General features: G+C 62.9%; 3 protein-coding genes across 5 annotated transcripts; 2 read left to right on the forward strand and 1 right to left on the reverse strand.

Annotated features, from left to right (window-relative positions):
* Positions 1-3,510: 3,510 nt before the first annotated feature.
* On the forward strand, positions 3,511-6,238 carry OSM (oncostatin M). The gene is made up of 2 exons (XM_075516137.1): positions 3,511-4,217; positions 4,345-6,238. The coding sequence occupies exons 1-2, from the start codon at positions 4,041-4,043 to the stop codon at positions 4,798-4,800; spliced, it is 633 nt and encodes a 210-aa protein (XP_075372252.1). The 5' UTR covers positions 3,511-4,040; the 3' UTR covers positions 4,801-6,238.
* Positions 6,239-10,021: 3,783 nt separating this feature from the next.
* Positions 10,022-13,857, forward strand: LIF (LIF interleukin 6 family cytokine). Of its 3 annotated transcripts, none has more exons than XM_075516078.1 (3): positions 10,022-11,020; positions 12,008-12,186; positions 12,351-13,857. In XM_075516078.1, exons 1-3 carry the CDS (start codon positions 10,933-10,935, stop codon positions 12,786-12,788), a joined length of 705 nt encoding a protein of 234 aa, XP_075372193.1. In that variant the 5' UTR covers positions 10,022-10,932; the 3' UTR covers positions 12,789-13,857. The 3 variants fall into 3 exon arrangements, with proteins under 3 accessions (XP_075372193.1, XP_075372195.1, XP_075372196.1); XM_075516080.1 differs by having other exon boundaries at positions 10,024-11,751; XM_075516081.1 differs by having other exon boundaries at positions 10,031-10,310.
* A 6,329-nt stretch (positions 13,858-20,186) lies between these two features.
* On the reverse strand, positions 20,187-24,745 carry LOC142416360 (uncharacterized). The gene is made up of 3 exons (XM_075515849.1): positions 24,050-24,745; positions 20,361-21,106; positions 20,187-20,248 (listed from the first exon to the last, which is right to left on the reverse strand). The coding sequence occupies exons 1-3, from the start codon at positions 24,115-24,117 to the stop codon at positions 20,187-20,189; spliced, it is 876 nt and encodes a 291-aa protein (XP_075371964.1). The 5' UTR covers positions 24,118-24,745.
* Positions 24,746-27,721: the final 2,976 nt, after the last annotated feature.

Raw genomic sequence — 27,721 nt, forward strand, 5'->3', positions numbered from 1 at the left:
AGAGTGGCTGGGATGTGACAGGGGGACGTGGCATTCCCCGTGTCCCTGCCGTAAGGTGACCAGCACGGGGCCGGCCTGCCTGCCACGTGTTTTGGGTAAAAAAAGGGGTGAAGGCTGCAGCCCCCAGCAAGTCACCAGTCCTGGGGAAACTGAGGCATGGGCCCCACCCCCCCATTTCTGCCCTCCCCCGCCCCATGCTGGGCCACTCCCACAGTCTGGGGGAAACTGAGGCACAAAGGGCCAAACTTGACCCCGGGCCCGGGGATGCCCCTGCCGTGCCGTCACCGTGTCCCGACGTCCTCTCCCGTCGCTGGCAGCGTGGCACCCCCCGGCAAAGCGGGGCGCGCAGGGTCGGGCCTGTCCCCTCTGGGGTGCCTGGGGGCTCCTGTGACCCCCTTGGGGGCCGGGGCCGCGCAGCGGCGGCCGTGCGGGTGGGCCCCCAGCCCCTGGGTGCCCCGGAGCCGCGCCTGGTCAACGAGCGAGACTCGGCGGGAGCGCGAGTGCGGCAGAAACCTCTTCAGGGTCTTTTCCCCCGGGGCGGGCAGCTCGGCGGGGCTCGGGCCGGCGGGCGAACGCGGCTCTGCTCTCATCCTGTCCCCAAAACCCGCCCCCCGCTCTCCTGTGCGCCAAGCAGGAGCGTGCCCGGGTCTCGGACGTGTCTTCCCTGCGTCAGCTCCCACACGCTTGCAAGCCGTCAGGTTCCTGCAGCCTCCTCCGGCGCTTTCTTTCCTGTCTCACTCTCTTGTCCGGAGTCATGAGACGCCGGTGACGCGCGCCGAAGCGATGAAGAAATTGCAGCCGGCCCATGCGGTCACCGGTGCTATTTTTGTCCCCGTTGGGTATTGCACAGTCCTCTGCCACCCGCGTTCCTCCAGCGGGGCGGCCGCCACGGTGGCCTCCTCCCTGCCCGGCCCGGCGGGGACCCCGCGCAGAGCCCTGGGAGGTGACGGTGCCACGCGGCGTGCCGGGGCTGCCTGTGGCTGCGGGGATCTGAGGGGGGGTGCGCTCTGCCCGCGGGGTCCCGCTCGCCCGGCCAGGGTGGCCGGGGGTCCTGCCACGGCATCGCACACGCTGGAGGGCCCGTGGTGCCAGGGAGGGAGGGATGGAGGCCTGGATGGATGGGCAGGTGGATGGACGGATGGATGGATGGATGGACAGATGGATGGATGGGTGGCTGGAGGGATGGACAGACAGGTAGATGGATGTACAAGTGGGTGGGCAGGTAGGTGGAGGGATGGATGGACGGATGGAGGGACGGGTGGATAAGGACTGGATGGACGGACGGATGGAGGGACAGGTGGACGGGTGGGCGGGCGGGTGGGTGGATGTACGTACAGATGGATGGACAGGTGAATAGGTGTGTGGGTAGATGGATGGATGGATGGATGGTTGGTTCATTGGATGGATGGATGGATGGATGGACAGACAGGAGGATGGATAGGTGGACAGGTGGAGGGATGGACAGGTAGATGGTCAGACAGATGGCTAACAGCCTGTCTGGCTAGACAGACGGACGAACTACTTCAGTCAAGCAGGTGTGGAAAGAGAAGGACGTTCTCCCGCCCGTCCATCCCCCAGGGCTGCCCTGGGCACAGCCCTGCCCGCCCCGGCCCCACCGAACCCAGCCCAGCCGCCACCTCTGCCGGGGACGCCCCGAGGAGGAGGAGGCAGCTGGTGGAGGAAGCAGTGCAGGCCCCGCTCCCACAGCAGGGAGTCCTGCAGGTTGTGGGAGGGCTGGGGAGGGGAGATTTTGAGAAAAGAAAACATTTCTTCTTCTGGAAGTGAGTCACAGCCACGCTCTTCCACCCCGGAGGAGAGGTTATTTCTGGGTTGTCCCCCGTGCCGCCGCTGAACCCTCTGAATGTGCAAATTTGGCGTGGCGCGGCTCCCTCTGCTCACGCCAGCAACTTTTGATGGTCACCAAAATCGACCAGATTACAACACATCTCGAAAAGCTGATAAAATGCATTCGTTTTTACGGGGTGGAAAAAGCCCCCGTCAGTGCCGGGCTCCTGCCAGGCTCCGGCCGCTGGGAAAGGGGAGCCGAGGGCTGCCAGGGGCTTTGCACCAGGTGCCACCAGCAGCAGCGAGGCCGCGCCGGGCCCCGTGGCAGTGCCGGCCGGCTCCGCGAGCCGGGCTCTCCCACGGCGGTGTTGCATAAGCCTGACATGGCAGCGAGGGCAGCGCTGCCTGCACCGCTGCCCGCGCCGGGCTTCCGCTGCCCTCGGCCCCCGTGCCCTTGGGCAACACCCAGGGCCCCGCGCGGGTCCCGGCACAGCCGGTTGACATTGCGTTTCCTCCCCGGAGGCACCCATGGGTGCTGCTGGGCAGAGGGGCTGAGCCGTGCCACCCCGTGTCCCCCACTTGGCCAACACCCGAAGTTGTTACCCAGAGGGGCGGGCGGGTGTGAGCAGATGGACGGACGGACGGAGCATCCTCCGGAGCGCCGCCCAGCGCCGCAGCCAGCCGTGATCCCCAGCCACGCCGGGATGCTCCGCGCTTCCCGGGCTTCCACCTCCCTCCTTCCCAGGCCGGACTTTTGTCTCCCACGGCCGGACTTGGGATGCGAAGCCCCCGCGACGGGCCAGGGGTGCCCCAACATGGCCGACGTCCCCGTCCCTGGGTGCCGGCCCTGCTGTTGCCACTGCCGCTGCCCTCTTTTGCGCTTGGGTTTCAGGACGGCCGAGGCCGTTTTCGGTTCGGCCAGCCCACCGGGCGCTGACAGGTGAAACCGGGGTGACTCAAAGCGGCCCTTTCCCAGGAAGCCAGGTCGCAGGGGGCCCGGTGGCGCCGGCACGGCCGGGTCCAGGACAAGCAGCGGGACCGCGGGCTCCCCGGGCTGGACCTGCCGGGACTCCCTCGAGGAACTGAATCGAAGAACAACCCCGTCGGCCGGCCGGCATCATTTCCTCCCGCCGGGGCGGCTCACCCCGCTCATTGGCCCCCGGGGCATGGCTTCACTTCTTGCTGGCTTTCCGTTGGGTCCGGGTGCCTCCTTCGGAGGTGGGGGCGAATGGGTGCACTTTAAAAGGCGAGCTTCCCCATCGCCGAGCAGTAAGGAAGTTGCTCGCGCGCCCGGCAGCCCCGCGCAGAAACACCCTGCCCCGGCCATGCGGTGCGACGGGCGGCCCCTGGGCGTGCTGGCAGGTAGGTGTCTGCCGGCGTCCCGCAACTGCCCTCTCGCTCGCGCGCTGGCTGTGCCGAGCTGGCCGGGAGCCGCGGGGGGGAGCGCGGCGGCAGGGCCCGCGCGGGGGTTACGTCGGCGTGCTGCGGCAGATGGTGTCGCCGAGGCTGTCCCTCCCTGTGCCGTGGCGGTGTCACCTCCCAAGGGTGCCGGCAGGGGACGGGGACGTTGCCCCCCCATGGCACGTGGGACAGGGAGCAGCAGGGACGGGCACCCGGTGGGGGTTCCCTTCGTCCCGGGGGGGAGAAGACATGCTGGGAGGGGGTGGGCAGGAGGGGACGTGCTTTGGGGCCAGCTTGGGGACTGCTGGCAGAGGGTCAGGGGTCAGCTCGCTGGCACGGACCCTGCACCCCTCCAAGCCCTTCGGTGCCCCCCCGGCGTGGCAGGGCCGGACGCTGCGTGCCCGTCCAGCGCCGCGTCCGAAGTCACCGCTGGCACCGCTGCGGGTGATAGCGGGGCTGGGGCGGCATCCGGCCGGAGCCGAGGGGCCGGATCCAGGAGTGTCACCGCTGTCCCCCCCTTTGCGGTGGCCTGCGCTGACAGGGGGAGCTGCTGGGGCAACCGCCGCGGCTGGGCTGCGCTCCCTGCCTGCTCGATGGCACCTTCATCATCCTCATCCTCCTCCTCCTCCCCGCCAGGTCCCCAGCAGGCTTTCGGCACAGGGGCTGGCTCGTCCCTGCGGCGGGGCTGGGGACTTTGGCGCAGGGGGACACGCTGTTCTCGCCCCCGGGCCTGACGCCAGGGCGATGGGCGCACGGGGCCGTGCCCTTCCTGCGGCAGCTGTCACCGTGGCACGGGGGGCCGGCGAGCCTGAGCCTTTCCAGCACGGAGAGGGGCTGCCTCCCTGCACCCAGCGATGCCTCAACGTCCCCTACCTCCCTCCTCTTCCTCCCCAGCTGTCACCAAAGGGCTCTTCATCCTCTGGGCCGTGCCGGGCCAGGGAGGGCGGCCCCTGCAGCCCCCCACCCTGCAGCAGATCCAAGCGCTGGTGAGGCACATGGCCGAGGACGCGCAGGAGCTTTTCGCCTTCTACGTGAGTCCCCTTCCCCGGGGCGAGGGGTCGCTCCTGTCCCCTCCGCGGGAGGGCACGGGGCTGGCGGGGGGGTGCCCCCGCTGCTCCTGTCTCACGTCCCTGACCTTTCCCCCCCATGCCCGCGCAGGAGGAGGACCAGCGCCTGGCCATCAACCACCTCTGCCGCACCAACCGCCCGCCTGAGTGGCTGCGGGGACCGGTGATGGGGCCCGGGGGGCTGCGGGGGCTGCGGGGGACCATGGCCCGCATGGCCCAGGTGCTGCAGGACATCACCCGGCACCAGCGCGACCTCAACCCCCCCGGCGCCGAAATCCTTCGCCGCTTGGCCAGCACCCACCTGAAGGTGCGAGGGCTCCTCAGCAACCTGGAGGGGCTCTTCCCGGCCCCCAGCCTCCCCCCCGGCCGCTGGGCCCCCCCCGGCCCCACGGCACCCACCAAGGTCTTCCGGCAGAAGCTGGAGGGGTGCCGGATCCTCTGGAGCTACGCCCGCTTCATGGCCAAGCTCAGCACCCAGCTGGAGGCCAGGAGCCGCCGGGAGAAGCGGAGATCGCGCCGGGGCTCGCGGCCGCCCGCGCGCTCCTAGCACAGCCCCGCCGTCACCGGAGTCGTCCCCATCCCCATCTCATCCCACCCCATCCCCATCGCTGGGACGGGGACCCTCCGGCCGGCCGGGACGCGCCGCGGAGACGCTCTGAGCTCGCACGGGCGAGGACGCAAGCGCGCTCGAAGCGGCTCCCATCGCGTCGGCCTGCTGTGGGGACCAAGCTGTCCCCGCGCCACCGCTCGGCTGCAGGACGGCCCCGCTCCGCTCCCGGCAGCTCCCCCGCATCCTGCCCCACGTTTCGGCAGCCCCGGTGCCGCGGGGAGCCGTGCGCTCGGGTGTCCCCCGGGCACCCAGCGCTGCGGGATGCAGCCGTCCCTTGTCGCCGAGCCCTGCCGTATTTTCCAGTGATTCAATGGGTCCGGTGACCCAACCTGACTAAGAGCCGCTCGCCCAGCACCCGCCGCGCTGCCAGCAGGGTGCGGCCCCGGCCCACGGAGAGCGCTGCCAGCACCGGCGAGTGTCACCGGCGTTGTCATCTCCCGCCTGCCCGTCCCTGCCCGCCCTGTGCTGGGTTTGCTGAGGCCAGGGAGCATCTGGGAGCGGAACCCTGTGAGCTCAGTGTCCCTCTGAGCGTGGCGTCCCCGCGAGCATGGTGTCCCCATGAGCGTGGTGTCCCCATGAGCGTGGTGTCCCCGTGAGCGTGGTGTCCCCATGAGCGTGGTGTCCCCGTGAGCGTGGCGTCCCTGTGAGCTTGGTGTCCCTGCATACTCAATGTCCCTGCAAACTCGGTGTCCCTCTGTGCTTGCTGTCCCTCCAAGCTCACTGTCCCCACAAGCTCAATGTCCCTGTGCTCATACCTGTCCTTGTCCCTGCACGCTCAGTGTCCCCAAGCCCTCAGCTCGTCCCTGTGCTCTCGGTGTCCCCGTGTGCTCGGTGTCCCTGCACTTGTCCCCGTGCAGTGTCCCTGTGCTCACCCTTGCGCGCTTGGTGACCTGATGCTCTTGGTGTCCCCGTGCTCTCAGCACCCCTGTGTCCTCAGGGACCCCATGCTCGTCCCTCTGCGCTCAGGGTCCCCGGACCCTCAGTGTCCCCCGCGTCCCCGAGCCCCTCGGGCCGTGCCACCGCAGCCCTGCCTGTGCTGGGCAGGGGCTCGGCTCCGGCCACCACACTGTGACGGTGGGTGGCAGCACCCACTCCCTCCCCACTAATTTATACATTAATATTTGTGTGGTTATCGTATTTATTGAATCTTGGGGTTAATTTAATACGTCCCTGCAGTGGGAAGAAATATTTAAGGACATGTTTTTAATATATAAATATCTATTTTTATGATAACTTTTTTTGTATCATGTTAAACTATGAATGTAACAAAGTTTTATTTATGAATATCGATATTTTTTGGTACTGTGAGAAGGGCGGCGCCCACCATGGGCTCGTGGCACCCCCGTATTTTTGTATAACAGCAGAAGGAAATAAAGCGTCGACCTCGGCCCGTGGGCCGCTGAGCGGTTGTGTCCCTGTGTCCCTGTGCCCGGGTGTCTGTGGGCAGAGAGGGGCTGTATGCCGGTGGCCGGGCTGTGCCCGTTGTCCTCGCCAGGGCACATGGCACGGCGTGGGATGGCAGCATGGGGTGGGACGGGGCCTGGCCTGGTGTGGCACGTGGCGTGGCACGGCGTGGGATGTGTCACGGCACGGCGTGGGAGGTGTCACGGCACGGTGCGGCACATGGCGTGGCACAGGATGTGGCACAGCACAGTGGCACATGGCGCACGGCACACGATGGGATGTGGAACGTGGCACGGCACAGGACGTGGCACATCACGGCGTGGCACATGGCACGGCATGGTGGAGCACACGGCACAGCGTGGCGCACAGCACGTGACGTGGCAAGGCGTAGAGTCCCATGGCATGGCCTGGCACCGCCAGGCATGTGCCATGCCACGGTGTGGCACAACGCCGCATGGCACCGTGTGCCACATGTCACACAGCGCTGTGTGGCAAGAGACCCAGCACAGCTGCCGGCACGGGCCGGGCCATCGTCACAGCCAAGCCAGAGCGCCATGTCCCTGCCGCCTGGCCAGGGCCACCGCGGGGACCAGGCCACCCCGCTGCCACCAGTCCTGCTGAGTCAAAAATCCTAAGACCCAGTCATGTGGCACCGCGGAGTCACTCGTTCCCCACCGTGTGCTGGTGCCCGCCGCGCTGCCCAGCACCACCGCCGGCACCGCCGCCTGAGTCAGTCGCAAGGAGCATCTCCGCCGGGACGGCCACTGCCGCGCTGGCACCCGCTGCCATTTGGGGACACTCGGGGTGGGGACGATGTCACCATGAAGCAGCCTGGGCCGGCTTGCCGAGCCGTGGGTGACCGTGACTGTGCCACCGCCCGCCGGCTGCCGTCCCCCGCCAAGCTGCCCGCCCGGCTCCGAAGAGGAGGCAGCTTGCATGGGCTGCGGAGGGGAGGGAGCAGGTACGTGACCCCCCGGGACTGGTGTGGAGGGGTGAGGGGACCCCCAAACAGGGGCTGAAGCCCAGGCTGAGTGTCACCGGAGGGATGCTGGCAGCCCCCATGTCCCCAGTGTCCCCGCAGGGTCCCTCCTTGCAGGGCCACCCAGGGGGACCCCACTGCCCACCCCATGCTCCCCCCCGGGAAAAGCCACCCCCACGGCGGGGTTGTCCCTTGGCCACGGTCCCCAAGGACGCCGCTCACCCTGCCACGGCCACCCGGGATGGAAAGCAGCAGGGTGCCTGCCTGTGGGGTGACACCCGTGGGGTGACACCCGTGGGGCACCGGGACCGGGGGAGGCCGGGGAGGGAAACGGGCAGGGAACCGCGGCGAGTCCAGGAGGAATTCGGTCCCCGCCGTTATTCAACCCCGGGCTTCCCCGCGGCGGGGGCACCGGCCCTGCGCCCCCTCCTCAGCACCCCCGGCCCCGGCCCCGAACCTGCGGGACCCCGGGGCTGCGGGGGCGGCTGAAGCCTCGGTGCCCCCCGGCGCGGGGACAGCAGGGGCGAGGACCCAGAGGGGACCCAGAGGGGACTCTGGGATGGGATGGGGCAGGGGGGGCAATTACGGGATGGGGCTGGGGCAGGAGGGGCAGTTCTGGGCTGGGGCAGTTCTGGGTGGGGGGCAATTATGGGATGGGGAGTGGCCAGTTCTGGGCTGGGGCAGCAGGGGGCAGCATGGGGACAGGGATGGGGCAGGAGGGGGCTCTGGGAGGGGACGGGGCGGGGAGAGAGCGCTGGGGTGGGGCGGGGCGGGGGGGAGCGGAGCAGCCGCGCAGCGGCGGCGGCCTTGGGACGCCCGGGGCTCGTCCCCACGTCCCTGGCCGGGCCGGTGGTGGGGCTGGTGGGGACAGCGGGGACAGCGGGGACAGCGGGGACAGCGGGCAGCCGCGTTCGGCCGGGCAGGGCCGCTGCCTCCTGCCCAACCTGCCCCCAGCCCCGCGCCCCGGGTCCCCCCTCCGCGGACGCCCCTGCAATGGGGACCCACCGTGTGCCCCCTCCTGGGGACCCGCCGGGACCCCCACCCGCGCCACCCTCTCACCACGCTCCTGCATCACACCTTTCCTGCTGCCCACCCCCACGGGGCACCCACGCAGGACCCGTGCGGGGCCATTCCCACTACCCAAGTGCTTGGGAAAGGGGATTTTTTTTTTTTTAATTTTTTTTTTTTCTTGGGCATCATTGGGAAATCTCCCCCATCCAGCCTGCCCGGACCAGGGATTCGGGTTTTCCTGTTGGAGCATCTTCCTCTGCAGAGGGGAACCCCCCTTTCTATCCCCCTAGAAAATCCATTATTAATGAACCCCCAAAGTCCTGCCCCGCTCCGGGACACTGGCCTGGCCCCGGGAGCCCTGGGCTGAGCCGCTGCGGGGAAATTCAGGGAAAGGGCAGAAACCCCACAGCAGTCCCCGCACGCAACCCCCTCCCAGCGACGTGCCCCGGTGCTATTAATTAAACCCCACCAATTCCTCAGCTAATTAGGTGCCATCAGACCATCAGATAGCCACTGATACATGATGCGCCGCTCACTGCACCCCAATAAAACCAGGCGGGAGGCTGCGGGGGGCGAGATGGGGCTCATCCTCCCCGGCTTTCGTCACCCCCTCGCTCCCCAGCCCCGTTCCCCCTTGCTGCCTGGTGTCCCAGTGAGGCCAGACTGGGCTGAAATGGGCTTTGGCTGCCAAGGCGTCACTGCCAGTGCCTGCGCTCGGGAACCTGGCTGGTCCCCAGGGTCACCCATGGGGAAACTGAGGCAGGTGGCAGCTACATGACCGACCCCCCTCCCAGCACAGGGGGGTCCTCGTGTCCCCCCCTGGACGTGTCACCCCCTGCCGCGGGAGACGGCCGGGGTTGTGGCGGCTCTTGCGTCACCGTTCCTCGACTGTCACCCCAGCAGGTTCACGCTGCCAGCACAACCAGGGCACAAACTTGCTAAACCTGATTAAAAGTTTCAGCACGGCCGTGCCCCTGCTGAGAAAAAAATATATACAAGAAAAACAAAAATCCCTTTAACCTGTTTTTCACCTAAATCGGGGAGCAACAGCCCCGCAGCATCCCCGACCCATGGGACCCCCCACGAGGGGCTGAACCCCCCTCAGGTGTTTGCTCCCACACTGATTTTAGCACCTCGCCAACCAGCCCAGCACCCTCCTGCCTGCGCCCTGCCTGCGCCCTGCCTGCGCCGGGCAGGGGGACAGCCCCGCGGGTGGAAGGGTTAACCCGGGGGGCCGGTCCAGCCTCTCCCGCAGGGTGGGTTTGTCCTTTTTCCCAGAGAAAACCCACCCTTTACTTGCAATATTTTTGCCCAAAGGGACGAGCCGCTGGCGGGGCTGGGGGACACCGATGCCACCGCATCCATCCCACCCTGCCCGGGGGTCCCGCACCCCTCGGGGCACCCCGCCACTGCCTCCCCACACCTTTTCTCCTTCCAAACCCCCCCCAAAAAACCCAAATCGTATTTCCCCCACCACCACCACCTTATTTTATTGACTGCTCCGGCAGCCAGCAGGGAAGCCCGGGCCCGGGGAGGGGGACCCGGGGGTGAAAGTGCTTGCGGCTCCGGGAGTGCCGGCACCCTGCGCTCGCCATCGCGCCTCGACGCCTCCGCCGGCACCCACCGCCCCCCGCGACGCCCCCGACCCCACGTGCTGCCGCTCGCCTCCCTTGGGGGCTGTAATGCACATTTCCCCCCCGCCTTCCCACCCACTTCCCCAGCACCTCCCCGACCCTCTGCGTGAAAAAACACAAAACCCACAATCCCGGTGACATCAACATTATCAGAAGTTTATTTCTAAGAATCATTCAGGATTTCCAAAGCCCTCAACTTCCTGATTTCCAGTTTCAATAGAAGTAACGATAGTGGTGCTGCTCCCCCCGCGTCCCCCCCTCCTCTCCTTTCTTACAACACAGGCTGGCTGCCGGACCGGTATATAAACCCCGAGAAGTCCCCCAGTATGAACATGAATTTCTGAAAACTTCCTCTGCCAACACCAATCTCTATTAAGTTGCTCCCAGGACGCGGCTCACAATGAAGTTCATGCCGGCAGGTAAAAAAAAAAAAAAATCAACTTTGGGGAAATTATTTCCCCTTCTCCCCGCTTTTTTCCTCCCCCCCCTGCTTTTCCCGGTGATGCTCGGGCACAGGCGGGTCCCGGTTCGCCGCCGGAGCCGGAGCGAGGGCTCACGCAGTGCCGCGTTCCCCTGAGATGAGCATCTCTGGGAATTGGCAGCGGGGAGCGAAGCGCGGTGCTGGCACGGTGCAGCCAACATCTGGACACTTATATAACTGGAAATGCTTCCAAAACAAAAAAAAGCAAGGGGGGGATTTTTTTTTTTTTTGGCTTTTCTTAATATTCCCCCCCCCCCCCCGCCCCCCGCTTTTCCTCCTTCTGGGTCTCTCGATGCTGCGAGCTGCCGCTGCTTCGGGAGCGCTGGAGGGATGGGGAGGCTGCCAAGTGCAGGAGGGGGGGTTGGAGGGAGCGGCCGCCACCCCAGCAGCAGTGCTAAGGGGTCCCATGGGGCAGCACCCACCCGGGACCCCCACCCACCCAGCCCCTGGCACACGTGGGTGCTGAGCCTCATTCTGCCCAGCTGTGAAATGGGCAGAAGGCAGCGGCCGGGGGGAACGCCGCGAGAGGGGCTTGCGGGGGGTCAGAGCATCCGTGTCCCATGGGCCCCGGGAGCGTGGGGAGGAAGGGTCCCCCCCGTCCCGCGCAGGAGGGGGCCGGCAGCGGGCCAGGGATCGCAACACGCCCAGGTAAGTTCTTTCTCACCTGGGCAGGGTAAATAAAGCGAGGCTTGGATTACCCGGCACCGGTGGCACGGCGGAGGCGCTGACAAGTGCGGGCAGCTTCGGCGCTTGTCACGGCCTGGGGACTTTGCCTGGCAGCACCCCTGCGGCATCGCACGGGGCCCCCACCCTGCTGGGGTACCCTGGGGTACCCTGCCCCGAGGGTGCGGAGCGCGGTGGCAGGGCTCTGGAGGTCGTTTGGCCTCCCCGAGCAGGGATTGCTGGTCTGGGGGGTCCCCAGGGACGGGGGGGGGGGGGGGGGTCGGAGCACCCCGCTCTCACCCTGCCGGCAGGAGGGGGACGCTGGGGCCACCCAGCTGCTGGCGGCTCAAGGGTCTCCTTGTTCCGCGTCCAGGGATTTCCTGGCCGGCGCCTCCGGCAGCTGCAGCGTCTCTCCCCGGGGCTCCTCGGCGCTGCGCCCACTTCGCAGACAGGGAAACTGAGGCAGGCGGTGGGGCCGGCGGCGGGCGGGAGCGGGGATGCCAAAGGCGGGTTTCCTTGCGGGCGCCCCCGCTGAGTCAGCCGGGGCCGGGGTGGGGCCTCGCTCCCGCAGCGCCCGGCCGGGGATAACGGAGGGGAAAGCGCTTTGCATATTTGATTAAACCCGACAGGTCGTCACCGGGCCGGTTGCGAAATGTGGGAATGCCGCGGGGCACCCCAGCGGGAAGGGAGGCGGGGGAGCGCCTGCCGGGGGGCAGGTGAGGGGGCCGGGAGCGGGGCCGGGAGCCTCGGCACGGCCGGGGCGGCAGGGGGGGCCTGGGGGCCGCCGGCCGAGCCAGACCCCCGCCCGAGCGGGACGGGTCCGCGCCCCGGCTGGACGCCCTCCCCGGGGTGCCTGGGGCCGGGGCCATCGGGGGGATGCTCTGCGCCGTGACCTGCCCGGGCCATCAGCCACCCCCGTGGACCACCGCCGGCTCGGTCCCCACCGTGATGGCCGCCTCTCTCCCCGCACAGGCGTCATGCCCTTCGTGGCCCTGCTCCTGCTGCAGCGGCGGCCGGTGGCCGGCCGGGCGCTGCTGGTGACCGGTCCCGGCTGCCCCGGTCACGGCTTGTGCCGCTCCAACGTCCAGGAGCAGACCCGCAGGCAGGTCGCGCTGCTCAACGCCACCGCCCAGGACCTCTTCAGCCTCTACGTAAGTGGTGCCCGGGGACGGCTGGTCCCCACGGGGACCCCCGGGGCTCTTCGCTCCGTCAAGCGCAGGAAGGGGGAGGGCTGGGGACGCTGCAGGGACAGCGGCAGAAGGCGGCCGTGGTGGGGGACAGGGGACATGGGGCTGACGCTCGCCTCTCCTCCCAGCTGAAGTGCCAGGGAGAGCCGTTCAGCAGTGAGAGCGACAAACTCTGCAACCCTGGCGGCATCTTCTTCCCCGCTTTCCGCGTCAACCGGACGAGCGAGAGGAAGGAGGTCATGGTAGCCATGTACAAGCTCTTCGCCTTCCTCAACGCCTCGCTGGGGAACATCACGCGCGACCAGGAGGAGCTCAACCCCACGGCCAAGGAGCTTCTCGACCGGCTCCACAACACCACCAAGACCACCCGGGGCCTCATCTCCAACCTCACCTGCCTCCTCTGCAAGAACTACAACATCTTCCAGGTGGACGTCAGCTACGGGGAGAGCTCCAAGGGCAAGAGCGCCTTCAAGAAGAAGCAGCAGGGCTGCCAGGTGCTCAGGAAGTACGTGCAGGTCATCGCCCAGGCGGCCCGCATCCTCCTACCTCATCTCAGCCCCTCCTGAGCGCCTGCCCCGGCTCCTCTGCCTCCCCCCACCGGCTGTCCCCCACCGCTGCCTCCCGAACTCCCGCCTTCCTATTTATTACCCTGGACACCGCGCTAGCCCCATCCGCCCTCCGGTAATTTATTTGCCGCTTGTGGGGTGAGCGTTCCAGCCTGGTGTGTCCCAGGCAGAGCAGAGCCGGGGCCGGCATCCCGTGAGACGAGGCGGCCCATCCCCGAGGTGACGCCGGGGCGCGGGCTGGTCCCGGGACGCGCCTCGGCCATCCCCGTGCTCCCACGAGGTGCGGGGAGCTGCGGTTGCTGCGAGGGGCTGGCGATGGGGCCGGACTCTGTCCCCCATGGCCGGTCTCCTCCATCAATGGAGAGCAACTTGACGGACATCATGGGAAAGCCTCCACTTCCCCAGGAAAAAGGATTGGGATGCAGGACGCCGGGATGCTGCGGCTGGCAGGGACCTGGGCACGTGGGGACACGGGGACGTGGGAACGCGTCCCCCCTGCAGATTTTGGGGCTGGGCTCCCCCACGAGGAGCCGAACTGAGGGTACCGAGGCGGCCGCAGCGGCTCGGGCTGGGTCCTACCATCTCGGACGAGGCCACCCACTGGGGACAGAGCCGGTGGCTGCCCCACTGGGGAGCATCGTCTTCCCCGCGCAGGCACAGCGGGGTGCAGAGGGCCCATCCCTCCCCTTCGGAAAAGTGCTTTTCCCATCGGAAGGGCTCTGAATGTACTGGCAGCCGAGGGCTGGGCTTTGCACGGCCGAATGTGGCCCCGGCGCGGGGACGCGGGGACGCGGGGACGCGGGGATGCGGGGACAGGCCCCAGGCCGGTGGCAGGAGGCGCTGGCTCGCTCCTGGCACCAGAGCGGGCTGTGGGGGTTATTTATTGCCTCGGTGGAAAGCCCAGCATGCACCAAGTGCTCTGACCTGACTTTTAATAATGTTATTAATAATAATAATTAATAATAATTAATAATAAGATTTATGTAATATATATAAAGAATTCTATTTGAATATTTATTTTTTTATACTTCTTTTCCTCCTTTTTTTAAATAAACCAACAGAAACGGACTGTATTTGGCTCCTCTTTGCTGGATTCCCTTGCGCTCAAACACCTCTGCTTCTCCCCGAAACACCCTCGGGGCCGCCCCAAAAACCCCTCAAGCATCACTGTGGGCTGGGGGTCACCGTCCCCAGTCCCCTTGCTCCCTCTCCCCTTCCCACCTCTTACGGGATGGCTGATTGTGAAGGCGTTTTCCCCGGGGGAAGCTTAAATCGACGCTCTCTGGCTGCTCAACAGCACCAGGAGGGTGTGGGAGCACCCTGGTGCATTGAGCATTGTGGTGCGGGGACCATCACATGGTGGGGGGACCATCACGTGGTGTGGGGACCATCACAGTGTGGGGACCATCACATGGTGTGGGGACCATCGCGGTGTGGGGACCATCACAGTGTGGGGACCATCACATGGTGTGGGGACCATCACAGCGTGGGGACCATCACAGTGCGGGGACCATCACGGCGCAGGGAGGATCGTGGTGCAGGGAGCCACACGCTGGCAACGCTGGTGGTGCCTGGGGGTACAGGGAAACGCCGAAGCCGGCTGGGGAGAGGCAGAGGGAGGCGCGCAAGTGTGTGCCGGGGGGGGCCAGATAAAATCGCAGCGACTTCCCAGGCAGCCCTGGGAGAGGCTCAGCAAAGCTTCGCAGAGGCCAAGACCACCTAAGGCTCCACCAGCGCGCCGGTCCTCCACGAGCGTCTCGCATGGGGCCGTATTGGTTAACAAGAGGCTGATTATACAGGAGACGTTGGAGCAGGATGATGAAATTTTCCTCCTCCTCCGGAGCCCTCGGGCCTCCGGCCAAACCTCCCAGGCATGAGACAGCAAGCGGATGAGCTAAGATCCTGTGTGATCATCTCTCGTGTCTCGGAGGAGCCCCGACCAAAAAAATCATCACAAAAATTCAAAAGTCCCCCCCCAAAACCCCTCTTTCTCAGCCCTGCCGGGTCGTGCTGCCCGGTCGTGTCCCCCAGCTCCTATGGGAGGTTTCACGGCATCGGTTTGCCCCCAAAACAGCACTTCCGCGGGCAGCCTCACGCCGCCGGCAGCCTCGTGCCGCGCCAGCAGTGACGGCAGGGGGAGCGGTGCCCAGCTCCAGCCCAGCCCCGCTGTCCCTTCATGGGGGTGAATGAGCCCCAAAACGGTGCCGGCTTCCCCGCCCCACGGCGGAGGCACCCGGGGACACCCCTGGATGCTGCAGTCAATCCCCTGGGCACGGTGTGGCTTTCTTCCATCATCCATCCCATCCTGCCACCAGGGAAGAGACCCTGGGTGTCCCTGTGCCACTGCCCTGGAGCGTGCCCGGGATCGCATTTGTGGGGCCCATTTCCTGCCTGCACCGTGAGACGAGATGTCCTCAAACTAACACAAACCCTTCCAAAACACAGGGATGGGGCAGGGCACGGCGGCAGCCTCAGAGGGGAGAGCACCATCCGTTTGGGACTGGCATCATGCAACGGGGCCAGGTCCCGCAGCGCATGCCGGCACCATGATGGCTGCCGGGGTCACCGCGACCCACAGCTGGGGACGCCCAGGTGTCCCCATGGCTACCACTACCAGGCCAGCGTATGGCCAACACCTCGTATGCTGGAAGCTCAGGGCTGGACACCCAGGCTGAGCCCATCGGCATGCAAACATCCACACCTCAGCCCCGCCAGGGAAGTGGCCGGTGCCCAGGGGTGCCACCGACCTGTCCCCGGGGGCTGGAGGGGTGGCAGCCGGCCGGGGGGTTGGGTCGAGTTCTGCGGGGACGAGGTCCTGCGCAGCGAGCGCAGCGGCGAGGAGCTGTGCACATCTGGATTTCTCACGCTTGCGTTCAACGTCCCTCCTCAACCAGATGGCAAAAATAAATAAATAGAATAAATCAGAGCCTCCTGACATAAATTGGGAACTCACGCCCGGGTTCTGCATTTCATGAGTCTCCCTGGAAGACAGTCAAACGCAGGCGAGGACAATGGGTTCACTTCTCCCCGGTGTCGGGTCATTCCCAGTTAAGGCTCATTAGTGGCGGGTGGGGGATTAACTCTTCCTTCCCTGGAAACGTGGCTCCCGCTGAAGCGTGCACAAGACCCTAAAATTCCCAAACCCCATCCTTCGCCCTCCTCTGGGGTTTCAGGGTTGGGGCTGGAGGCGGCCCCCGGCTCACGCCATCACCCCCGCTCCTGGGAGCCAGGACGCGTCGCCCCGCGCTCAGCGGACATCCCAAACTCGGGGGAGATGGAAAGGGCTTTCGATGACCTCAGCCAGCGGCCGATCCCACCCAGCCGGGGCTCGGGGGAGGTGGGCCAGCCCCGTGAGCCGGACTGCACGCACCGGGGGGGGGGAACCGGCGCTGTGGCTTCCCCGGCGGGACTGGAAGGACCCCGTTAGCCGTTTCCCTCCGGCTCTAGGACCGGAGAAACTATTTTGGCCGGGGGCGAGAGCCAAGGGGGGCTCCGGGGAGCCATTCGTTGTAATGGGAGTGATGCCTGCGCCCCGATAACGGAGCGGTCTGACCATCGGCGTGCGGCCCCGAGCGGCGGGTCAGCGCTGCCTTGGGGGAGCGCGGTACGTGAGGAGCTGCTCCTGCCCGCAGTGAAGTCAGTGCCGCTGCCTGGGTGTGACTAACTGACCTCAGACCTTGGCCCCGCGGCACGGATCATGTGCTAACTGACGCCGTGCGCAACCCGGCCGGACGGGTCCGTGCCGCTGCCCCGGGGCCACCGGCCAGACCGGACTTGCTGTCCGCGGGCCGCAGGTGCGGTGCTGGGGCACCGTCAGCTCCGCATCCCCCGCGGGCTGGGTGGGGGGTGCCCTGGGCTGCGTCCCCGGGGCTCGAGCCGGCACGAGCGTCCCAACCGGGGCTGACCCCGCCGGCAAAGGCAGGGATGGCGGTTGGGCCGTGCCCTGAAAGATCCCGGTTGGAGCATCCCACCTGCCCCTGTGTCCACCCGGGCTGGGGTCCGACCCGCCGGTGCCTGCGGCAGAGCCCTTTCCCCCTCCGGAAGGTCCTCCCAGAGCTCGATATCTGGGAGACGTGTTAGGCCGGTAACGATCTCCTCAGCAGGCCCCCGACCCCAAGCCGGCTCCCAGCGGGTCCCCAAGGAGGGGAACATCACGTCCGAAGGGCCGGCCGGTGGCTCTTCCTCACCGTCTCGGGCTGGCCGCCGGCCCGAGCACGGAAAGAAGAGCTGAGCCCATCTGAAACGCATTCGTCCCCGGGCACTGTTGCTGCAATAGCAGATGCTCCTGCGGGTCCCCAGCCACATCACAGCTTGGCGGCGCGGGAACCGCACGTTCGCATGGGAAGAAACAGCCCTTGCCCCAAACGGCTCAAACTCCTAATTGGAGACCAACCGTAACAAATAAACAAGACAATGGGCTGGAGGCGAGATGAACGCAACCTCTGTCGCAGGACTCGGCTCTGAGAATCGCCTCCATGCCTGGCGGGGGATTTGGCATGGGCCAGCAAGAGCCAGGGGGAGGGCGGGGGCCGGATCCGGACCCCCCGGCGGAGCCACTCGCTGTGTGACACCGCTGGAGCTCGGGGCTGGCTTGGGAGCTGGATGACACATCCCCAGCGGTCCCCCGAGACCCTTGTCGGCAGCTTTGCTAAGCAAGTGTTCAGTCTCGCGGCCAGCGAGCTTGGAGCGGGGTCAAATCCAGCCCCAGCGGAGCTGCTGGAGAGGCCTCTCCTTGACGTACCCCAATTCGGGGCTGGCTGGGGAACCCCCCTCTGCCTTGCACAGGGCTCAGGGGACCCTCCTCCATCGCCCTGCGTCGAGGAGGGGACGTGCTGCCTTGTCTTTCGCCACGAGCGATGCGCGGGGCTGGACCCGGCTATCTGATGGCAGGGGCTATCTCAGCTATCGCCCTCAAACAGAAGACGGGGAAACTTCCGCAGCCCTGGGTGCTCTCATCACTGATGGAGCAGCCTTGATAAAGCCAGACCCTGATAAGACAGGCAGCGTGCGGAGCACCCGGCCAGTGGGGTCGGAAAGGGAGTGGACGCCCTGGCTCTTCCATCCCTGCTCTCCTCGGGGTCTCATGCGACGTTGAGTCTCCCTTGCAGACCACGAGCCCAAAACGTGGCAGGACCTTGGGGACTGAAGCTATTTGAGGTGCATCTGCTTAACAAAGGCATTTCAGATGGCCTGAACCTACATAGCCCCTGGCCAGGGAGGGGAAAAATCAGGGCGCAAGGGGAAGATGTCACCCAAGGAAAGGGATGGCACTTGGGGAAGAGGCAGAGGGCTGGCAGGGGTGAACGGTTGGGAACCGAGCCCCGAGCAGGCTCCCAGAGGAGCGGGCATCTCTGGGAGAGACCCACCAGGACGGTGGGGATGGTGGGGAAGGACCAGCCCCGGGACTGAGTGGGAGCCGTGGCAGCTCCCTGCGGTCCCCGGAGCCAGGGCGGCACGGCACGGCCGAGGGGGCACGCGCCGCTGAAGCCCTCCGCATCGCTCCTGCTGCCACGTCTTGCGGTCCCCGGCCTCGGAGAGCGAAGGGGGTTGTGCCGTCTTTGGCTGCACATCAGCGTGGCTCCGTGGGAAGACGAGAGAGCCTTCCGTGGGAAGGCTGCACATCAGTGTGGCTCCGTGGGAATTTCTCGATTCCCGCACAAAGAGAGAAAATGGAAAGCAGAGATCTCTTTCAACGTTAAAGGGAGATGGCAGAAGAGAACAGCCTAATTCCGAATCTGTCCATCTCTGAAGTGTCCACTTGCTCTTTGCTCTCCTCAAGCTCTCCAACCCCAGGCAGTGGGAGCACGTCCAGCACCGTGGGGAGAGAGGGAGACGCTCCCAGCTAAAACTGGGGGATGCCCGGACCCTATAGCGCCTATAGCACCCTGCTCACCACCTCCACCGCGTGGCACCCAACCCCAGCAGGACCCCACCGCCGGGGACCCCCAGCCCGTGGCAGCAGCAGGGCAGCGATTCACACCCTGACGTCCCCGCCGAGCTCGGCTGCACCTCCCTCACCCGCTGCAAGGATGCCAAGCATCTCCCCTGGCTTCAGCTGCATCTGGGACACTTTTTAGGGCCAGAGGAGTCGCCGTGTTTATTTATTTGCAACAAAATGAAGTGCATCGACAGTGCTACCCGGCACAGGTCACGCTCTCCTCTCCCCAGTGACTGGTTCTTTGAGTCTCGTTTCCTAAGAAAACAAGGTGTGCGTGCAATCCCACCGGGCGAGCATGTGCAGGATTTGACTAAGGGCCTGAGGCTCCAGAGATAGGAGGTTCCTACACGTCTTGTGAAGACAGGAGCCGGAGAGGAGCAAGCCCCAAACGAGCCCCCACGGTGGCGGGGAAGCTGCAGCATGAAGCCAGCCTTTACCAGCCACCGGAGACTCTCCTCCTCCGCAGCTGGGGCGCCGCGAGGCACGAACCTGCCGGGAACGACGCGCCTGACTCATTTGTCCGCTCCTAGAAAGATTTCTGCTTACTTTTTTCCTGGCCTGGCATTTCCCACACGGGCTCTGCGCGTGGCTGTGGGGCAGGGATGGCTGTGGGGCAGGGTGGGCCAAGTCCATCTCCTCCCGGCGTCCGTGGCGAGATGCCCGCCAGGCTGCGGATGGGGCTTTCCACTCGGAAGCTGCAGTCACCCCACCTCGGTGCTGCCAAACACCGGTGCTGCTGCACGTCAGCCTCGTCTGGGGCAGCGGTGGCTCTCCCCAGTGCCCATCACCCCGGTACCACCGGTCCCCGGGGCACCGGGAGCCGCAGCCCCTCGAGGACCAGGTTTTACCATCCCCTGGGGGCACAGGGAAAGTCTCTCTCGCTTTCTAACGCGGCTGCAATTAATATTAAAGCTTTCTTCAGCCCTCGCAGCGCGCCTGGGCAGAGGGGACCAGCCTGGCTCCGGCTGCCGGCGGGAAGAGCTGCGCAGCCCCGACCCGGGTGCATCCTCGCGCGCATCCTCGCACGCTCGCCTGGCGGCCAAGCCCCGGAGGAAACAAGCCCCAGCTGTGCCTCTTTGCAGCTACCGTGACCGGGCTCTTCCCCCAAAAGGTCTCGGACGAGCGGTGGGAGGGACCTGTCCCGTCGCTCCAGAGCCGGGGCAGAACAAGCTGCACTTCACGGCTCGGAGGTGCAAAGTGCAACGGGCTCCTCGCTCCCACCCCGACCCGGTGGCATCGCCGTCCCGCCGCGCCGTGACCTGCTAAAAGCAAAGACAACGCAGGTCCCGTCCCGCGTCCCTGGGGCTGGTTTCACGCGCGGGTCTGTTTATGTCTCCTCGTGTTGGCCCACATCTGTGTTTATGTGTGTGTTTCCGTATGTGTGTGTGTGGCTCCGTGTGTGTGGCGGGGTTTCTGGGTGTGTATGGGTGTCTTTTCACATCGGGCTTTCAGCTAACCTCTTAGAAAATGAAAACAAGCCTGGAAGCCTGGCAGCTGTTCCCCGAGCCCGGCTCCAGCGCCGCTTCCAGACAGACAGTAACCACAGGGCTGATGACCGAGCACACACGCTTCCCTTCGGGCCTTCTTAATTGCACCGTCAGATATTCTGAAACAAAGGAAATTAAAGACTATACTGATAGCAATAAATATGTCACGGGAGCAACAAGAGGCAGTCAGCTCCCCGGGCGTCTGGGAACCGTCCCCTCCTGCCGGCGGCGGTGGCAGTGGAAGAAGGGGCTCGCGGAGCCGCCGGAGCCGCGGGCATGGGACCAGGCTTGGCCGGGATTCGGCCGAACGTTGGGTGGGCATTGGCAGCGCCGCTGACCCTGGGAGAGGCCTGGGAGGGCTCCAGCACAGACGCGGGCCGGTGATGGCCACGTTGGATTTCTCATGGAAACTTGTGTAGGAACTTGCCAGGTCCCAGGACTTTTTTTCCCTTGCCTCTGCCCAGATTTTCTCTAACCAGCTCCTCTGATTTCTTCCAGCTGCCTGCACACGAGCGCTGTGCGGCAAACACCCGGAGCGAACCGGGAGGAGGGCTGCTGCCGTTGTCCCAGCGGGCACGTGGCCGGCGGCATCCAGCCGGAGGTAACTGCTGGCGCAGGTTCGGTTACCGGCAAAGCCGTGGGGACGGCAAGGTGTTGGCGCCGGTTTAGGGGCTGAGCTGGATGGGGACCACTGAAATGGTGCCGGCGGATGGGAGAGCGGTGGGAAGCAGGGCTGGTGCAGGCAGGTTTCAAAGCAGGGATGAGCGTGATCTGGCAGCGACGGCGGCAGCAGCCGGCAGGGCACGGGAACCCCTCTTCCCCCAGCCGCCAGCTCGCGGGATGATTTGAACGCTTCAAGAAAGCCCTGACCCAGCCGGCACGGGAAACACAGCCTGCCAGAGAGGATGGAAAAGCCCAGCGCTCGCTTAGCCTGGAAATGTGGGGTGGGAGTTGCAGGGGCTGAGGCGGAGCAGGGCAGAGCGATCCGTTATCTGTCAGCGGAGGGTGGGACAAGAAACCCTGGGCTTCGACCACAGCGAGAGACGTCTAGGGGAGTTTTTCCTACGGCCGGGCTGGGGATGTGCTGGGTTTGCTGCCGGTTGAAGAGCCCCAGGAAGAGGCAGGACGGGGATGCGGAGCAGGCAGCTCGCTCCTGCGGAGGAGCCGCTCACCGCAGCATCTCCAAGCGTCGGTCCCCAATTCCAGGGACTTTCTCCCAACCTCAACCTCCTGGCCGGGATATGCAACCGGTTTGGTTGAGGGCGGACGGAGGCAAGAGCACGTTGGAGACGTCCAGGGCGAGGGGTTGAATTCAGGCAGCAGAATGGGTTTGCTGGTCTAAATCCCTTCTGGAGCCGGAAGGTTTTTTTGGCTTCCTTACAGCAGTGTCCAGCCTATTGTGGGAAAGCACCGAGCACCGATCACCACTTTGCCTCCGCTAAAGGCAGTGTCACAAGGCTCGCAGAGAGGGGCTGGGGGACCAAGTCATTTTTGGCTGAAAAACATCTTTTCATAACCACAGGGGAGGAGGGAGCCAGCTGGGCAGAAAACACAGGCAGGGCAGTTCCCTAGAAATATCCAAGCTCCTCCAAAAAATAACCCGAGGTAATAACGCTCCCCACCCAGCCCTCCCCCGGCCCCACGCGCACCCGGCCGGCTCGCCGGATCCGTCTCGCTTTTATCGCCAAAATCCCCTCGCTCTCCTGACCCTGCTGCTCACCCCTTTTGGGGCAAGTTCTGCAAAGATCCTTCGGGGCTGGTCGAACAGGCAGCGAGGCAGCCGGGGTGCCCCTGCAGCACCCGAAGGCTTTTTGCTGATTGCTGGGGCAGTGTCGGAGGGCAAAGGCGCTGCGGCTTCCCTTCCTGGGAGCTGGAGGGGAAGGAAATGCGGCCGCCCCGGGCTGGCGGTGGCCCGCGCGGCTGCCAGGAGCGGTTCAGCGTGCTGGCAGCCACTTCCGCTGCTCCGAATTGCGAAGGCGCTTCCTCGGGGTGCCACGGGCAGCTGGCGGGGAGGGATGGGCCACCGCACGCGGGCAGGCGGTGGATGCTCCATCCCGGCCCGAAACACGGACCGGTGGTGACCTAGCAGAGCCCCAGCGCACGCCGGGACATGTGGATGCCAGATGCAAGCGCAGCCCCGTGGGGTCAGCCTGCGGCCCTCAATGCAATGTGCTGGGAGACATCCAGACCTGCTCACGAGCTGGTGCTGGCACGGTTAACTTCCAGGCCCCGAGCCTGGTCTGGAGCCTAGGGTTTTGGTCTAAGCACGAAGCACATCAACGTCGAGCAAGCGGCAACCCTGAGGAGCAGGGCAGGAGCGAGGCACCGTGTGAAACCCTGCCATTCCCTGGAGCCTGGGCACCTCTCTTAGCCCTGGACTGTGGTTGCTTTTGGGGAAAAGAGCGGAGGAGGCTGTTTGGTGCTGCCCACCCTCCGCACAGGGACACAGCCAAGCGCCCGGGTCCATGAGGATGGCTCCCTCCCGGCAGCATGCCGTGACGGAAGGAGAATAGGAAGAGCAAGGCAGCTTCTCCTCTTCGACTCTAGAAGGGAGAGCACTGGGGAGCAAAGCAGCTTGGGCACCCAGGCGAGGGGAAATCCGAGGTCCTCCTCCCTCTCTGCAAAGCTGTTTGTGCATTTATGTCCCTGGGTAAAACGTCTAGCCCGAAAGCCCAAGGGCGCAGAGCCACCTCGCTCCCGACATACCAGGGAAGCCACTCCACCGCTGCCTGCCGCAGGGCCGGACCCGCTCTGCCCCATCAATGGAGCGGGCTGCGGCCCCACCGTCCCACACAGCCCAGTGATTTCCATATTCCCCTTCTTCCCCAGATGAGTCTCCGAGAAGGAACTCCCCACCAAGAACAGACTTGCCTTGCTCCCAGCGAAGGGGAATGCGCACCCTCGCTTTGCTTAAGAATTTGCTCTTACTCAGAAGGCATCAAGGCTTCTTTGTAACCTCCTGCCTACCAGAGGGGCAGCTGTTGTGGCTGGCCTCCCTCTTCCTCCCGGCCCACGCAGATGGGTTTAGTTCCTTGCAAAGAGCTGCCTGTTCATGCATTTCCTCAGCAAAGGTATGTTCCTTGGCTGCGGGAACAGCAGCAGAAGAGCAGGTGGGCCCCCAAGAATGAAGAACGTTTTTCCCTCCTTCCTCGGCTTAAGTAGGTCAGCGCGGCCCTCGCCGCGTCCTGGAAGCAGAAGGCCGGACCCGGGGGAACTTTATCACCCTCCTTTCCCTGCCGTCTTCTTCAGAAAATGCCGGTAGATAAGGCTCCGTTCCCCCAAGTGCAGCGCAGCTCCCAAAGCGCCTCATGGGAGCGTCCTCCCACAAATTCTCCGCTGAGTCAGTTTTTTCAGCAGAAAAACCAAGTCTCTGAGGAGTGGGAGATAGTCACCAAAACCACCTGAAGACGACCCAAAGCTCAGACCCCTGAACGATTCCCATACGTATCCATTCCTTCTTTGCTCTGCTGTCATATGCCAAACCGTCTTCTTGCCCACCTCTCCCCAGCCTCGCATCCACCCGATGAGGCTGCCCAAGGCAGGCTGTGCTCGCGCGGGGACGGGCAGGCGCGGGGTGGCCCGCACACACCTCCCGGGAATGCTGTATACACTACAGGATTTATGGGGATCAGGTCTAATCTCCGGGATCACCAAACCCGAAGAAAGTGACTCTTTGTTTCTCAAAAGGCTGCAGAAATACTGAAGTCAGCAAAATTCTCGTCCTTGCTGCACCAGTAAGTGATGGCTAAAGCTTATTTTAGATCAAAGGAAGACAGGAATGGCCGGATCAGACCTAAAGCCCATCCAGCCAGTCTCTGCCTCTGGTAGAAACTCACACCAGATGCTCCACGGGAAGGTGCAAAGCCTCCTCGGTGCATAGACACAAAATAATCTGCCCGTGCATGACTTCTCATCGGCCCGTACAGGGGCACAGGAGCAAGTCCGCTGGCTTTGCTAATCCAAAAGACCAGCATGACATGGATGGGTATTCACACCAGCTCATTCAAAGACCAGCCCTGGGGGGGAAACGTCCCTCTACAGGTAAGAGAGAAAGAGAGATGAAAGACTTCCTTTGGAGTGATTCAGAAGAAGAGTCCATCTCTGCTCTGAATCATCCTGGGGAAGAGCTGATCTCTCTTCATTGACCAAATACGGAGTTTAGGGCCGTTGGCCTTCAGCTAGGCCCCTCAAACACCTCAAATTAGGGTGAATACACCATCAGAAAGGGTTTCAGCTTCAGCAAAACAGCCCTCTATAGGGACCTCTCTTAGATGCCTCCCTCAAATATAAAATGTCACCAGAACACACAACTAAGGTGCAGACCACAGGCATCCAGCAAAGAGCTGAATTTAGCAAAAACTTCATTTCCCAAAGCCCTGCTTCACCAGACTCTCTAGTAATATTCCAGGTTAACAAAGGAAATTCTTAACCGAAGTCTATGCAACACCAGAAACTCCAGATAAGCATCTGATGACTGCACCTTGAAGAACTGAGATCTCCGCCACATCACTCCTAGCAGAGTTGTGTGACCTCAGGAGGTGTGTGTTTTTGTGTGACCAGTTTAAATTTAAATTTAAATTTAAATTTAAATTTAAATTTAAATTTAAATTTTTTGTGTGACCAGTTAAACTGTGTGACCAGTTTAAATTTAAGCTTATCCCTCTTTACAGCGGGAATAAAGATGATCAACCTCCTTTGCAAAGAACTTGTGATCTGCGGATGAAATAAGCACTGATGGATTAATGGAATTACTGGCAAAAAGCGGAGGAAATACCAATTGCAAGACACTGAAAAATCCAAGTCTGCCCATGGGCAGCATTTCCTGCCACGGTGATGCACGTGGGGCTGACGGTGACACAAGCAAAGCCCTTGTGACGTAACAACAAGGAGCTCTCGGTGTGCTACTGTGAGATCACAGCAAGTCTGAACAACAGCCACGATGCTTCGGTCCAACACGGTTTCCTCAGCTGGAGAAACCCAAGCGGCAAGGCGCTCGTGGAGTGACTACAAAGGCATCCTGACATCAGCAAACCCACCCTTCGCGTTTCCACCGGCGTGGCCGGTCGCGTTGCAGGTTTGCGGAGTTTCACACACTGTGCTCCAGGAGCAATTATCAAAGCACTTGAGTCATGAGAAGCCTCATTGACCATTACTGAGTACTTCCTTTGTCCAACGTGGAAGGATGCCCAGGCAGAAATATCTGACTTTCACATCTAACTCTCTTTCCTAACAGAGCTTCTTACACAGCAAGCTCTGTTGCTGGGCTATAGGGAATTTTTGTCCCGGGCTTCTTGACGTGATCCTTTTCAGACAGAAAATCCTGACTCATGAAGCCGTGACGTTGAATATACTGCTGTGTAAGGCCTGATACAATTAGATACTTGGCACCGGCTAACTCCTAATCCAGCCAAGGAGAATATATGCATTTTTGAGAACTGAATATTTTTATTTTCTACTTTTAAGCAAAGGGCAGAGGAGGGAAGCCTTAGCAATGCCTTAGTAATGAGGGTCACCCAAATACAGTCAATGTCTCCCACTGGATAGTTAAATAAGTGAAATGGAAAAATAATGGTTTTCCCTTTTCCTTTGCAATCAGTGGCCAAATATGCTGATTCTCTTCCGGAATGAGCAGCTGCCAATTTCAGAGAAGAAAATCTCTTGTAGCCAAGTAGCTCAGCTCTTACATGCTCTCAAACAGCCTGGGAAAAGGAAAGCTGGCCAGCCAATCGGCTAAATAATTTCTGAAAATAAGTAGGTAATGGCCCTCCAAAACACCACTGACAGGGCAAATTTACTTGCAAACTGACACCTTTTTTAAAGCAGAAAATTGACACATCTGTGTCAAATCCTCGCTCACACTTGGACCTCCTTCGCAGAAACATTGTGGGTTGACTGTGGGTCCAATTTCCAAGTCACCCGAAGCTTTTAAGCACACAGAGCTTCCCCAAACATTACACAAGCAGGAAGCATCTTTGGATGAGCCCATCTGGCCTTATCCAAAACATATAGAGATGCTGAGAGTGTTTGGGGTTTTTTTTGGATATTCCTGCCCCAAAGCCTCAGGTTAAGCTCTCTTTGCAGTACTTTGAAAATAGAAAGTAAAGGCTGTCAGGCGACTGGCCCAATTCTTTTTTTACTTCAGTGTAATTCCACTGCTTCGGCAGGGAAACCAGGTAAAAGCCAAACAACCACAAGCCAAATGAAATATTTGGTTGTGTACAGGCAACTAGGCTTTGTCTAGATGTCGCGCTTACCAATACCTTCCACGCGTCTGAAGCCTGCAGTGATTCAGAACCTCTTTACCGTGGAACACCACCAAGATTGTTTCGGGGGAGTTTTGCCCTGTGCTGTGCTACAGTCTCCTGCTCCTCTTCACGTTGGTCTACATGGAGGTTGGTGCCAAAACCAGAGGTCCTCGCCCCCTGCCCCACAGCCCCTGGGCTTGTTTTCACCATTCCCCTTGCACCATCATTAGCCCGTTGGCCACAGGGTGAGCCAGATCAGGGAAAAATTCTGGCTGAAAAGTAACCCAACAAATAGGTAGTTGACCTAAGCTTTTAGGAGAATAGACAGGGAATGCAGCAGTCGTAAGCTACCTGTGCTGTCCATTCCCAGCTCTCTGCTTAGGGGAGACAGCTAGGAATCACCGAAGCCCTGCTGATGCCTGATCTTACGGCCTAGTAGGAATGATCAATGGCAAGTAATTGCCTCCAATGAACAAGATCCAGTCTTCAATAAATGGGGGGGAAAGATGCTGAGACTGGAAAGCTGTAGCGGAGGACAGCTGGAGATGTGTGAGCAGAGTTCAGCAAAGGTCTCAGATGCCAGGGTGGAACAGCAGAGAGAAAAAGAATCACCTTTTTTTGCATGTAGTCAGAGCTCCTTTGCTCTGGAAATACTGGTCATTAATGAAACTGCATCCCATTATGCTGTTTTATTAATGCTGTGGAAGCATCTAGAAACGTCTGACAAGACCAAAGCCCTGTAATGGCATCTCCTGCAAGAGCTCATGCGATGTGGTTCCTGCCCCCAAAGGCCAGCGCTCTCTACGGGGGGAAGAGTGGAAGGGAGGGAGTCCTTCAATAAACCACTGAATGTCCCCAGGCAGAGAGGTCTCCTGCACCCCAGTGCTGTGCCTCACCCACAAGGACATGCACGTTCAATTTGCTGCTTAGACTGAACTTCTAACAAAAAGTATTCAGGGACAAAAAGCAACTGTCCCCCTGGCTCTCCTGGCAAGTCCCTGACCCGCGGCTGCATCTCTACCACCTGCTCGGGCTGACATTCACGGTTCTGAGGCTGGCAAAGGCTTGGGTAGATTCTAGCCAACTCAAAATGCCACTTTGTTTTCTAGAGACACCATTTTCCTGTGTTTTAGACAGTCTTACCCTCTTACTGAAAAAAAGGTCTGTGTGTGATTCAAGGTCAATTTACTGCACAAAGGACTTGGTTTCCTGTTATCAAGCTTAGACTTTCATCAGAATAAACATCCCCTCACTGCACGTCCT

The sequence above is a fragment of the Mycteria americana genome, chromosome 13 (genome assembly GCF_035582795.1).
Source record: "Mycteria americana isolate JAX WOST 10 ecotype Jacksonville Zoo and Gardens chromosome 13, USCA_MyAme_1.0, whole genome shotgun sequence".
Lineage (NCBI taxonomy): Eukaryota > Metazoa > Chordata > Aves > Ciconiiformes > Ciconiidae > Mycteria > Mycteria americana.